The 15,191-nt window shown below is 35.0% G+C and overlaps 2 protein-coding genes across 3 annotated transcripts in view; both read left to right on the top strand.

Annotated features, from left to right (window-relative positions):
* LOC125659286 (uncharacterized) overlaps positions 1 to 15,191 on the top strand; it is a 70,397-nt gene that overhangs the window by 9,750 nt on the left and 45,456 nt on the right. The gene's annotated exons all lie outside the window — the stretch shown is intronic.
* On the top strand, positions 7,314 to 10,888 carry LOC125663013 (ATP-dependent DNA helicase RecQ-like). Its single transcript, XM_056150454.1, has 3 exons — positions 7,314 to 7,665; positions 8,246 to 8,405; positions 8,832 to 10,888. The coding sequence occupies exons 1-3, from the start codon at positions 7,374 to 7,376 to the stop codon at positions 9,733 to 9,735; spliced, it is 1,356 nt and encodes a 451-aa protein (XP_056006429.1). The 5' UTR covers positions 7,314 to 7,373; the 3' UTR covers positions 9,736 to 10,888.

Genomic DNA, 15,191 nt, shown 5'->3' with positions numbered 1-15,191 from the left:
TTTGTATTTCTTGTAGGAGTTGATCACTGTTCGTTATCTTCACCTTTCATATTTACAAATAAGAAACCAAGAATATATCTATATTTATATTTCGTTGCTAAGCAACCAAATGTCGGTTTTACTTGAACAATTAACTGACTGTTTGGCTTTTGTTATCAAGATATAGGAAAGTGTTATAATTTGAAATTTTGTTTTACAAAAATATAGTCAGAATCACTGTCTGGAATATCACCAGCATATGGTAAAGATTTATAAAAATCAAAGCTGGAACCATGCTGTTGTCAGTAGAGTGCTATGTACATTTATCATATACTTGGTAATGATTATGCAGATTCTCCACTGCACGATACAGGTGACGTCACAATAGCCGATATCATCGATCGGTCCGAAAACCCTTATCACATATCAGACCGGAGTGCAAAAATGCATATCAATCAGAAATTAAGTATTCGCTAGTAATAATCAGTGCATCAAAGTTTTTATCATGGTAAATTAATGTGTCAAGGGTTTTACTGTAGTAAAACAATGTATCAAAGATTTAACCCTAGTTAATCAATGCATCAAATTAGGCTAAGTTAATCAAGGTAATTCAATTATCAAAGTTTTTATCATAGTAAATCAATGTATCAAGATTTTTTTAAACATAGTTAGGTAATGTATCAAATCTTCCTTGATCTATCTTTAAAATGCTCTAAATAAACCCGCATGTTATGAAAAGAATACCTTGATGCAAAATCAGCCCTCCAACCCCACACCAGATTACCCACACCCCAACCCTCAAAAACACTATAATGTATATATGTATGCAAGATTTATTGATAAGTATAAAATGTGCAGTATATGATATAAAAAAAATTATACGCCAAAACCCGTATGATATATCATATCAGCCCTTGGGGCCCCATATCAACCCTCGGGCTGATATGGGGCCACTCGTGCTGATATGATATGATATGGAATTTAGCATGTAATATTCTCTATGTGTATGGTAAAGTTTCACATATCATGTGTGCAGCCTTTAAACTGCCTTTACACTGTACATCTACAATAGCTGGTCGTGTATTGGGGTCACTTTTTGTTTGTTGAGGTTTTTGCCGCTGTTGTTGTTGTAAATAAAATATAATTCTTATTCTTATTCGCTTATTCAGAAGTTTAAACATTAACAAGGCTGTATGTGTAGATCATACAAACTGTGATTGATATATTTTCATCAGGTTTTGATAATGAATAATATTTCAATAGTCATTTTTCAAACCAGTTCCTAAAATTATCACCTATCACTTAAGTTCAATTCATGTGGAGAAAACCATACGTGTCTAGTTACACTGAGGTGTTATGTATAATTAAAAAACGCCACATTTCATTTTTGAGGAAACTATTTGTTTCGGTACGACACGAATACCCCCGCCTGTAGTAAAGTCAAATGTAGGAAATCCATCAAAGTATAGCATTGAATGAAAGGTGAACACAACGAACAGTGATCAATCGCATAACTCCCATAAGCAATACAAAATAGAGAGTTGGGCAAACACGGAGCCCTGGGAACACCAGAGGTGGGATCAGGTGCCTAGGAGGAGTAAGCATCCCCTGTCGACCGGTCACTCCCGCCGTGAGCTTCATATATCTTGATCAGAAAAACGGAGTTATCCATAGTGAATGTGGTATTTAGTACAATGAAGAACTCAACAGCAATTCTTGATATGTTTTACAATCATAAAATAGATACATATACATTATTTTTTTCTACGTTAAAGGGACACAACTCCATCAAAAACTCAGCGAACCAGAACAAAACTCAAACTCGATCTGTAAATCATCAATAAACACCTGCATACAAAATATAATTTCAATATATCCAGGTGTTTAGAAAAAAAAAGTCTGGAAAACTGGTCGTAACAGTAATTTTTCTAAGTTTAATGGGCACAACTCCATCAAAAATCAATCAACTAGAACTAGAACAAAGCTCAAACTGTTTCTCTAAGTTATCAATACACACCCGCATACAAGAAATCAATTCAATATCTTAAGGCTTTAAAAAAAAGTACGAAAAACTGGTCGCAATAGCAATTTTTCCATATTAAAGAAGCACAACACCATCAAAAATCAAGGAGCCGGAACAGAACTCAAACTCGATCTGTAACTCATCAATATACATCTGCATACAAAAAATCAATTCAATTTCTCAAGTCGTTTAGAGAGAAAAGGTCCGAAAAACTGGTCGTAACAATACTATTTCTACGCTATCGGGACACAACTCCATTGCAAATAAACGAACCCGAACAAAACTCGAATTCGATATGCAACTCATCAATATAGACATAAAATAAAATCAATTCAATATCTCAGATCAAGGCGTTTAGGAAAAAAGGTCCGGAAATCTGGGTATTGCGGAAGGACGAGAGGATGGACAAAGGTAAAGCTATATCCCCGACCACTTTGTGGCCGGTGCATAAAACTTCTTTACCTGGCCTTGAACCAACAACCCTCTGCTTGCAAAAGTAATAATCTACCCAATGTGTCACCGCCATAGAATGAAGCATAAATATATATATATATATATATATATATATATATATATATATATATATATATAGAAACGTTTCAACTAGTGACTATCATCTAATTGATAATGGGTTTATTATATCATACACGATATATTACATTTGTATAAACAAGTGCTTTGACTCTCCAAGGTAACAACATTAACTCCATATATATTTTACCTGCACTGTTGAGGTGTAATAGTTGTAAACGAACTCGCTATGAATGTTGTTGGGGGAGGGGGGCTTAAAGATGGTTGGTTGGTTAAATAAGATCGGAAAACTAGAATATTGTACTTTACAGAAGACATCAAAATGTAATCCGAACATCATAAAACTAACCTATGGCACAAGTTGACGCAGTTCCAACCGTTTGCTAACGTGCATCAACGACCTTATCACAACTGGCGGATCTGATATTTTTAAAGCGGGTGATGAATTGGAGGTTTTAGAATTTCATTTCAAGCTTTTCTGTGGATTTGTTTACTAATTCCGGGTCACAACGGGAGCTAGTTATCATTGATTAACCCTACAAATAAGCTCTTCCTCAAGTTATAACACGTTATTGCCTAGTTCTCAACTAAAATCAATGTAGATCGACCACGTAGACCTAGAGCGAAAAATAATGAAATATAGGTGATCCCGAAAGGTGATCGAATCATGTGTTTATAAATATAAAATCAATTTGTTGAATAATGTTTTTAGGAAACAAACTGTAATTGAATCTGGATTTCTGGAAGAAAACACGTCTCTCGCGTGTTGTTTGGAAAAATTCGTGCCGCTGAATCTCCTCCGTCTACAGCTTTTGATTTTATAAATTAGTTATATAAACAACAACTGTTTTACTAATTTTCAATTTGAGCATGATTACGAACCACAAAAAGTTGAGTGCTGAAAAATATGTTGTAATCAGACATTTCATTGTCTAAAGATCGTTGTGGTTCACGTTCTTGCTCAAAGTAAAATGTTCAATATAAAAACTTGAAAATAAGAAAAAGAATATCCCAATACATTACAAATTATGCTAACATTAGAGCCTAATATCTTGTTGAAGCGAACAGCTTGGACAAAACACATTTCCGGTTATAGTAAGCTAGGGTAACAAAATTAAAGATTTAATCCATTAATTGTAACTTTACACATGGATAGTTTTCAAGAACAAGAGTACCGCAAACGATACAATACACGCCCGTCGGACAGTGAAATTCAACCTGGAAGCATATTGTACACTCTCAGTTGATACAACACACATTCTTAATAGAAAAGCCTTAAAGTGGGACATGGTGCATCAATCCATCTGACATGTGAACTGATTATGTATTAAATTTTCACTGAGAGTGAGGTTGTGACAAATGATGATAAAAAGTCCAGGAAACCATTTGATCTACTTTTAACCCTAAAGTAGGTCATGGTGCACCAATTAAGTTGAAATGTTTGAAATGTGAACTGATTATGTAATTCTCTGAAAGGGAGTTTGTGACTAAATTTCAGAGAGGAAGCCTATGGCTAAATATCAGAGCAATATCTGTATCCGTAATCAAAAAAAGCCTGGAAAACCGTTTGACCTATTTCAGCTGGATTGACCAATCCAGCTGAAATGCAAACTGAACTTGTATTCCTCCGAGAGGAAGCCTATGACTAAATACCAGGGCAATATTTGTATCTATAATAAAAAAAAAACAGCCCGGAAAACTATTTGACCTACTTTTAGCCCTAATGTAGGTCACGGACGGACCAATCCAGCTGAAATGCAAACTGAACTCGTATTCCTCTGAAAGGAAGCTTATGTGTAAATTTCAGGGCAATATCTGTATCTGTAACGAAAAAAAGTTCGGAAAACTGTTTGACCTACTTATAGCCCTAAAGTAGGTCAAGGATGGACAAATTCAGCTGAAATGCAAACTCACTCTTACAGTTTTTAAGGGAGATATTGTGACCAAGTTTTAAAGTTTTGCATGCATCCGTTACGGAAAAAAGTCCGGAAAATATTACCCGGGACGGACGGACGGACGACCAGTCAGCCAGCCAGCCAGACGGACAGGAGCACGGACAACACCATAACATAATACTTATGACGGGTGTATAAAAATGGAAAAATAGTTTGTTTAGCTTGTTCTATCTAGTCCTTTGCTAAACGTTCTTTGGAATTTTTTACAAACTATATTCAGTTTCAAATCAATATATGACCATCTATTTGGGACCCGTAGATACCGAGCCTATGAAAAACATTACCTGAAGATAAATCTAGAGTTCTGGTGATTCTTGTGTATAATGCCGTTGAACGAAAAATGACAATCTTCATTCAAACTTTACAGTTTCAATGAAAATACGATGGTATCGTAGCATGTAATGCCAAAGTTCATCAATACCTTTACGCACTTAATTGAAAGATTCTTTATTTACCTCATTCCACTTCTGTTTTTTCGGTCTCATTAATGTTTTGTCTATGATTCTGGCTTCAAAGGATAAAGAGGTTGTTCAAATACCAGTAGGATTGTATTTTAAAGATAATGAGTGTAGTACGCCACCTTTAGACAATGCGTAGTAAGGTAGAAATATTAAATTTGAATCAGTTACTGAATAAAATTAGATTAAAGGACAAATACCGAACCAATAATATTTGATAACTGAAACAAATTGGGCTTTTTTTGTTGTTGAAAATTACTTTTTTTTATCATGCCCCTGACTGCTCAAAACAACAACAATTAATTTGTTACATACATTATTTATCAAATCAATGTAAAACATCAACCCACAATGATTTGTACATGGTTTGATGATAATTTAAGAAGGATATGTCAATAAACTTCTCATGTATCATCATATCTTCATTGACAGAACTATTTTGGAATATTCTTAAATTTCTACTTCATATTTGTGATTTACTCATATTGCAACTCTGCAATTCTATTACATTTAATAGCATTTCAATTAAAATTTAAACAGTTTGAATAAAATCAAAAGCATATTACTTAAGCCGTTTAATTTCGATGTCAATCAATCAATGTCTGTATCACTCTCATTGATTTTATCAATAATGCTATACATGTAAGTTTCACTTAACACATCATTTATTAAAAAACAAATTTGTGATGCAAGATCGTATGACCAAATAGTAACATATTTCATAACATAGTCTATTTAGTATGCCAGTGTTAAATCCACGAGTCAATTCAAAAGTGACAATAGTTGAAATTTCATCGCATTTAACTGGAGCCCTGTCATCTGGTGTGTGTGACCGTTTCAGAACTTCCTCCTCACTATCAAATTCGTGTGCATTTTTTGAAATACTGGATAAGATGCAGGCTAATCTTCGTCTCCAAGTTTGCTATTTTTTTCGCTGCAAGAAGTATGCTTCTGTATAGCAACTTTCATTTTCCAGACGCGATGTTTATAGAATGCTTCTTCGACAGCTCAGTCTTTAACCATCATCCACCAATTTCAAATTACATTTACTGCATTTATAGAGAACAAGTTCATGAGAAAATTCCTCATTTCTACCAGCTCTCCCCATTTGTTGTACAAGAGTGTCCATTTTACAAATAGCCCATTTCACATGGTAACCTATACTATACACTATTATGAAGCTTTAAAAAATTACACCAATTCCTGCTGACTTTGTATAAATTAACACTCTTATAATTCATCTAAATACACAATAAAGTTCTATCACAGTTGAAATAGACTCGATGATTATCCACATGCCCTTTTCCGTATCTTCAACAGAAGAGCTGAAATTCTAATGTTTGGTCTGTAAAAGGTGAAGATAGCAAACAGTGATCAATCCCATAACTCCTACAAGCAATACAAAATAGATAGTTGGGCAAACACAGACCCATGGACACACCAGAGGTGGGATCAGGTGCCTAGGAGGAGTAAGCATCCCCTGTCGACCGGTCACACCCGCTGTGAACCCTATATCCTGATCAGGTAAACATTTGTTATTCTAGCAACCCATTCCAAACTATCATTAAAATAATTAACTTTCACATACCATTGGAGAACTGTTTAAGCCTCATCAACAACGATATATACGGATGTTTTTAATCAATAAGTCTTGGTTTTATTTCGTATACAAATTGTCGACTTATAGCATATTTTACAGCAGCGTAATAAAAATGAGGGGCTTAACACTAGAGGGTTCCAGAATTCCCGAACAACAATGACACTGAATTGTGTCAACTAGCTGTTGCAGTCTAACAGTTTCCTATGCCTCCGTCGTACACTCACGCACACATTTACTTCGACGGATTCAAACTCCTGATAAGTGATGGCATTCCTGGGTTGGTATGAGCAAAACATCCAAAGCGTAATATCCGTCAGTAACGATATTGTGTCATTTACTATGAGGGTGTGTCAATCATTGTAACTGTAAATGCAAAGCTGGTATCGGAATTGTTGTCATCAGTGCTGTATGGTATCTTTTTTCGGACGAAACAGGGATTCTTGAGAAGAGGTTCGGAATCAACGACATCAAAGGAAGACGTATCGGACATCCAGGACGTCACACAGAGTTTGGACAATGTTGGGGTCACAATGGTGTAGGAGAGAGAGAGAGAGAGAGAGAGAGAGAGAGAGAGAGAGAGAGAGAGAGAGAGAGAGAGAGGGGGGGGGTACATGTATGTATGTGAGAGAGTCAATCTAATTAAAATCAGACCTTCTCTAACCGTTACACTGGAGAAGGATCTGACAGCATTGCGTTTAAGGTCATGTTATTGACCCTAGTCTCATGAATAATTCATCAAACATTTGACCAATCACAATAGCTGGACAAAACACCCAAGGACCAATCAGAAATCGTTTTACGATAGCGTCTTCGGACTTTAAAAAAAAATGGCGATGGAGGAGAAAATAAAATTGTGTTTAAACGAATTTCAAATACCTGCGTTAAAAGAGGAACAAAGGAAGATTTTAGATGCATTGTTGGAAAAGAGAGACTGCTTGGCAATTTTACCGACGGGATTCGGAAAATCACTGCCGTACCAACTCCTCGTTCCTTTGAGAAGATGCATAAGTCCAGATGCCGACACACCGAAAGTGCTCGTCTGTGCACCTCTAATCGCACTGATGGAAGATCAAGTTGAACGATTAAAGCGTATCAAAGGAGTAAGGGCCTTTATAGCAGGTAAATGCCAAAATGGTATACATTTATTTGATAATGTTTAAAGGAGAGACCCCACTTAACTTTCGATTTAATACGTATTAAGCCGGTACTCGAACCCCCAACTGTCTTTTTAATAGATACCAATGAATTGCTACTTCACTGTGACGGTTACAGTTATATAGATTTAATACTCAACAGCTTAAATGTAATTTAATTATTATGTATGCAAGACAAGTCAGTGCATTTATAATTCAAAATAGAATTCATGTATACATGTTGTTTACACTTTTTATCTTCTGATCATAATTCATAAATTTAAAAAATGTTTTGTTAACCCCCTGCTGATGCCTGTCCTCTGAATTGAATTGTTGAATATAATACAGATGTGTGCATAACTGCATGTGCACAGATTCATCAACTTGTAAATATTTTACTCGTTGATGCATCATTCAATTGTTTAAGAATGTAGTAATTGGGCAAATGCACTCACAGTATCAAAAAGACCTAAAACATTTAAAAAAATTAACATGTTAATGCCATAAATGTACATACACCAAATTTAAAAAAAAAAATAAAGTAAAAGAATTTCTCGTCTTTCTAGGCAAGAGTAGTGACTGTGATGATGAGGTGAAGAAAGGGCAGTTTGACTACCTGTTTGGTTCCCCAGAGCTATTAGTAGGAAGCAGTGAATGGAGATCATACATACATGGATTCAACATTCAGACCATAGTCATCGATGAATTCCACACCATTGCTACATGGTATATTGTCAATAGTTATTGTTGTATTTTAATTTTCATGTATTTGTCAGGTTTGTGGACTTCAACCTTGCATATGTAATGTACACAATATATATATATCATTATGATAATTACAGTTTAAAGTATATGTATATAGTCTTAGATCATAGAAGTTTGTCAGGTTTCCAGTACATTTTACATAACTAGCTTTACAATTATCAATCATTGTCACGAGGGGTCAAAATGTAGAATAATGTGATGTTTGACTACATGTACTTTGTTACCTATTAATGGGGCATTGTTGTTCCACAAACACAATGTTATTAAGTGCAAGAAATGCCTATTTGGTGCAATATTCGAATTAGTGCCTGTTCCTTGTTTGATAATGGATGAATAGAGATTTTCACAATTTTTTTTTTTAGTGGTTTATTTTATTTCTATTTTCAGGGGTGAAAAAGAAAAAGAGGATAAGGAAGCATTCAGAAAATGGTTTGGATGTGTTGGAGAACTCAGGTCATTGCTTCCAGAGGCTTCTGTGCTTGCCCTTAGTGCAACATGTACCAACAAAATAAAGAAAAGAGTGCTGAAAGTCCTGTCTTTGAAAGCAGGATTGTTGACAATTCAGATTTCGCCAAATAAACCAAACATAAAACTATGTGTTGAAAAAGTGCCACATGAAACAGACAAAGCATTCTCATGGATTGTCGATTCCATATTGGATGGGTCACTACAAAGGACGTTACTGTACTGCACCTCAATAAACGACTGTTCAAAGATATATTCCTATCTTACTTCAGAACTGCAAGCATTAGGATTCATGAAGTACATTGAGATGTACCATTCAGAAACACCTGATGACAAGAAACAAACAATTATTGAGGCACTTCAACAGGAAAACTCTCAGTTAAAGCTCATTATTGCTACAAATGCCCTTGGGATGGGAAGTGACATACGGAAGTGTCATGGAGTCATTATATATGGTGCTGCAAAAAGTGTGCTTGATATGGTGCAAGAGATTGGAAGAGTTGGCAGAGATGGCCATCCATCAGTAGCCTTGTTCTTATACCATGGCTATCATCTCAGTAAAGCAAGTGAGGATGTCAAAGGATTTCTTAAGGAGCAAAAATGCCACAGGTTAACATTAATGGGCAATTTCTTGAATGACGAAGACCTTAAAAAGCTTGAACTAGAAGAAGTTGGAAGACATACATGCTGTGCCATTTGCCATGCATTGTGCAAATGTGAAAAATGTACATACACTGACTTAGAGCGTGCATTCGGTTATTCAAATTCACATGAAAGGCAAACTCAAAGTGAAAGTGACACTCATTCAGAATCTGATGCTGACTGAACTTTGACAATGAACACCAATATTTTAAAGGTGAATTTGTTTTTGAATGCTCAATATGGTCAACTCAAGAAGCTTTGCCCATGAAGTTCCTATACTTTTTGTCCGCAGAATGTAAACTTTAAGACAGATAACATATCATCATTGTAAAACTAGCAATATGAAAAAATGATACTTCCACAATGAGTTTTGTACATTTATTGTAAAAAAGAAATATGCGTGTTTGTATGCCTTTACGTTGCTTAACAGCATTCTATGTTATTAGTGACAGTGCTTGTATATTTCTTTGGTATAAAATGTAAAAAAAAAAAAAAAAAAAAAAAAAAAAAAAAAATTTTTTATATGAATGTGATATATCAGTGGTCACTTCATTGTTAAGCAACTTTTACACATATAGAATTTCACTATCACTTAAAAGTGGTAGAGATCATGCCATTGAGCAATACATCCATTACTATAGAGCAGTCATGCAAGCCATTGCAAGGTCGCATTTGCTTTCATAGTGTGGAGTCATGAAACACCATGGGTGCATGTTTATTCAAAACCGAAACAAATGAGAAATTGTGACTTTGTGCTTTTTAAATAGTCCTGATTTGAGTTATTACACTAAGAAGTTACTTAATTATCAATTCAAGTTGCTTTCAACATATGGAAAAGATAAATTCCAGCAAACTTTAAGCACATATCAGTAAGAGAAAATGAGCATCGTTTGTTGATTGTATCAATTAAATTATACAAAGAAAAGTTCATTATCATGATTTGATAATTATCTGTTTGATCTAAAACAAGCCTTATTTCAATCCAATTTGTCAATATACATGTACCAGTAGTTTGATACAAGTGATAAAAAGAGCTCATATTCTATAGCATCTGATAATACTTTTGACATTCCCAAAAGATAATACAATGCGATTCCACATAGAAATAATAGATGCCAAAATACTTGGGTCACTGTAAACATTTAATTGCAATTATGTACATGATATAGCCTGGCACAACACAAGATTTAACATGCTTACAATCATACAGGACATTACAGTTTTTAGCTCACATGCAGTTAATCTTAATTAAAGTGGAACTCGCACATGTTAATACAAGTTTATTACTCATCTGGGGAATAATATGCAAATTGAGGAATGGCTATTATCAATCACAATATCACATTTACTTTGGTTAGGCCTATAGGTAGTTCTAATTTCATATGAAAAAATCTATTTCTCTATGCAAAAATAATTTTCTTTATCAAAAATGCCTCCTCTCCCAGCCCCTCCCTAACTCCAAATTATATCAACAAGAGTTGGATTTAAATTGTGGTGGAGCACTTTAAAATCATTATTCAAATGAATTGTACATAAGCTTTTTAGCTCACCTGAGCTGAAAGTTCAAGTGAGGTTTTCTGATTGCCTGTTTTCTGTAAACTTTTCATATTAACAAATATGCAAAAATAGGGTGATGTCATTTAAAAAGAACCATTGAGCCAAAAGAGCTGAAATTTATATGCAAGCTTCCTCACATAGTGCAGATTAAAGTTTGTTAAAATCATGGCCCCCGGGGTAGGATGGGGATCTCAACAGATCAAAGTTTAACAAAGCAAAATGAATAATTGTCCTCTCTAGAGCATTTTCGAACTACTCTAAATACAAAACTTAAAATAAAGAAAAGTACAGTACATAATATCCAAGTGTCCTATTCCCATACAATGAATTACAATCAAAGTTATCAGGATTGCATACAAGCATTAGTCAAAATAATTCTTTATAATAAAATGGACAAACACAATCCTATATGCAAGAATATAAAACAGCAGTATTGTACATTTTACTGCTATAACAATACTATTTTACAGCACAATCACACATTTCAAAATGTAGGATTTCGTAGACGACAATAGGGAGACACAGGCTGATGTCTATATATGAGGTTTGACAGACCTTGCTCACAATATCTGTAAATGTCTTTGTCACATGTCAATTTCCTGCATTGTAATTTCCTGCCAGGAAGTACACTCAGTGCCTCTATTTCTTGGAGGTCTTTCAAAATTCTTTGAACGTCTCCTTTGTAGGAGGGAATGGTGTGAAATCCTTTTCGACCCCGAATGTCTGACACAGCTTCTAAATGCTTGACGAAGTTCACCAGTAATGGGAATTCCTTGGAGTGTCTCATGATACTCTCTTTCGTTTGGTATCCATTGCAAACTATTTTGCTGTCTCTATTTAGAAGTTCTACATATTCATCTAAAGCTAAGTTGTTACTTCGTCCACCCTGAAGATTAACGAATCGGTTAGCAATAAGAGTCTCGCGCAGTTCACAGGGAAGAGTTCCTTCTTTTGTAAGAGCAGCCAAATGTATCGATCCAATTAAATACTTGGTTTTGTTAGTTTTATTGTATAATGGTAGTTCATATGATGCTGATCTCACACTTCTTGGTCCATCGGCCATATCTACTGCTGTGTCTAAATTTTTGTGTAAAATCACAAGTTTGAATACACTTAAAATGTAGTCATATAACTCATCCTCTGGTACATATTTCTTCTTCCTTGGTTTGGGAATATCTACTTGATGGATTTTCTTCTCATGAACCTGTAAACTGCCAGCTTGAGCATATGTTTTGTCACAATGATGACACTTGAAACGGCCGTCCTGAAGATTAGAAATCCAGTAATTTTCTGGATGTGTTTGGTCACTTACAATTTCCCTCATGTTATCAAAAATGTCTGTTTTGGAATCAAAAAAGTATTTCTGAATCATTGGCCTTATCAGATCATTAAACCACATGATTTTGTCTCTAGATGAAAAATTAGGGAAATCATCTGGGAAAAGAAAGTCTCCCTCCAAATCATTCATTCCAGATTCTTTCAAAAATATCAAGCTACAAATTGCATCCAGGACGGCGTTGTACAGCATTTTATAATCCCTGTACGCATTCTTTACTTTCCCCTTTGCTCCTCTTGCATTGGTAAGGTTTCTGTAGTAGTGAAGAGTTCCCCTATCTGATGCAGAATCGGTGGAGTAAGTCTGTTTGTGGATTGCCTAGTGAAGAAATATCAACTATTACCAAACCATCAAAATTGTTTCATGAAAAAAAATGTCTCCCCAGCTCCCCAAATTGAAAGTGCTCCAAATGAAACCCCATCCTCTTAACATACTGCATGATATGGTGGAGAAAGCATGAGCAGAAACATAGCCATTATGAAACCTGATAAGCCACATAGGAGAAGTGTTCAAAAACTACTTTACATCCTCCACCCCTCTTAGATCCACTATAACTTATAGGGAAATAATTGGATGCTCCCATCCAACCAACATGCACATCTACAAATGGCAATTAAGCATTGTACAAAGTTCCAAATCTATCAGATAAGCCATATTGGAGAAGTGTTCACAAGCTACTTTACATCTGCCACCCCTCTTAGATCCACTATAACTTTTAAGAAAATAATTGGATCCTCCTATCCTAACAATATGAACATCTACAAATAACAATGAAGCATTGTACAAAGTTTCAAATCTATCCGATAAGCCATATAGGAGGAGAAGTGTTCAGAAGATTTTGTGACAGACGGACGGACAGAAAGTACAAAACCAATATATCTACAAATGTACATTGTTGAAACCATACACATACATTGATTATTACACACATCAATAAACTTTTAAGGTACAAGTAATGGCCTCTCAACAAAGGGGACAAAACAGTTAATATATTTCAACAGTTTTGAGGGAAAGTATGTAAATGAGCACCTCAAGGAAGTTCATGAGCCGATGAAAATCCTCAATCTTAGAAATGAACCCTTCAAGTCTATCAGAGGGAGTTTGCCCATTCCTCATTGCAGCTTGAGCACACTGGACTCGTTCATCAGTTAGACGGTCTCCTGAAAATACAGACAAACAGGAAAAACATGAAATATAACCTTGATCGTTAGTTTCATAAAGGTATAAAGGTAAACATTATATTCATAAGCAATCATTATAACTAATTCTATCACAATGTCAAGATAAGATAGACTTTTCTTAATTGTTGACTTTTTAAATATACCTCCAAAAAATACAGGTTCCTTGAATGATCCATCACCATGTGACAAAGCATACTTGTTTTGTAATGACTGCAATAGTTGGATCATATCTGTGGTTTTCTTCTCATCACAGTCATACAAGCCCAGGGAATACTGAAAACAGTATTAAATAGGTCTATGAAATAGTGAAAAAATATACAGAATAAAATATGACTTTGGCTTTAGGTTTTAGGTGTCAATTATCTTGGAATACATCCCATGAATAAACATGTTATGAGTTCATTGGTCAGAGAACATATACATGTCTCCCCTTTGGTTACATTGGCATCTCATTACATTGCAGTAAAACTAAGAGACAGGCACATGAATACAAATTGAAATAATTCATGTTTCTCTTTACTAATCATAATTCATGTTTCTCTTTACTAATCATAACAAGATTTACCTGTTTGGTTTTTATTCCTGCATAAGCACTGTAAGGATGCTCAATGTAAGAAGGATAAATGGCCTCCAACTGTTCCATCACTGGTATATTGTGTATGATCGATGTTGCAAATAAGAATACCAGCTCATCTTCCAGGACTCTCTGCTCCGGTATAGTTGGCAAATACAAGACTGGCTCAGGATTGTTCCTCAGATCATCCACACTCTGACCCCTTTGAACTGGTACTCTATCAACCACAGCTATGACATTGAACAGATGTAATGATAATGTGCCTCTCTCTGTTGTCCTGAAAATTAATGTATAATCCATGAACTTATTATGTTTCTTTTTACTTCCAATACATTATTTCAGTACATTTAAAAAAAATGACCCCACCCTATTTTTGCATTTTTGTGATTATCTCCCCTTTGAAAGGGGACATGGCTCTTCATGTAACAAACTGCAAAGCCCTTCGCCCAAGGATGCTTTTGGCCAAGTTTGGTTATAATTGTAGTTCAGTGGTTCTGGAGAAGAAGTCAAAAATGTAAAAAGTTTGGAGACAGACAGACGACAGGCGATCAGAAAAGCTCACTTGAGCTTACAGCTCAGGTGAGCTAAAAAATGACTATTATTAATATGTAGATTTACCTGTAAGAGGGAACTATATCTTTATCCCAATTATCACCAACCAGTTGATATCGCTTATAATGGTCTCCTGACATCCATTCATTTTTCACCTCTATCAGTTCTTTATCAACATACTCATGCCATGAGGTAAGTTTTCTCTGGATTGATGATGGTGACACACTCAATCCTAAACGACACAGTCTTTCAACATCCTTGGAAAATGAAAATAAATAGATATTTCATATAATTCATGTACTGAAGAAACATTTCCATTTTTTTCATTGCTTGTATTTAGTTCTTCCTTAGGAATGTCAGCATAAATTATCAAAGTCTTAAAAATATTTCGACAACAACTTAGGATTAAGCTATGTCAACAAAACAAATCTTGTATCTAT

Source organism: Ostrea edulis, chromosome 9 (genome assembly GCF_947568905.1).
Source record: "Ostrea edulis chromosome 9, xbOstEdul1.1, whole genome shotgun sequence".
In the NCBI taxonomy this organism is placed as follows: Eukaryota; Metazoa; Mollusca; class Bivalvia; order Ostreida; family Ostreidae; genus Ostrea; species Ostrea edulis.
Note: the sequence above shows the minus strand (reverse complement) of the source record. Positions and strands in the feature narration are given on the sequence as shown.

What these genes read in the sequence shown, in the direction of transcription:
- LOC125663013 (XM_056150454.1), top strand. Translation starts at nt 7,374, where the DNA reads ATGGCGATGGAGGAGAAAATAAAATTGTGTTTAAACGAATTTCAAATA. An exon ending in AGTAAGGGCCTTTATAGCAG is followed by an intron (nt 7,666 to 8,245) that starts GTAAATGCCAAA and finishes TCGTCTTTCTAG; the next exon opens with GCAAGAGTAGTGACTGTGAT. An exon ending in TTCCACACCATTGCTACATG is followed by an intron (nt 8,406 to 8,831) that starts GTATATTGTCAA and finishes TTCTATTTTCAG; the next exon opens with GGGTGAAAAAGAAAAAGAGG.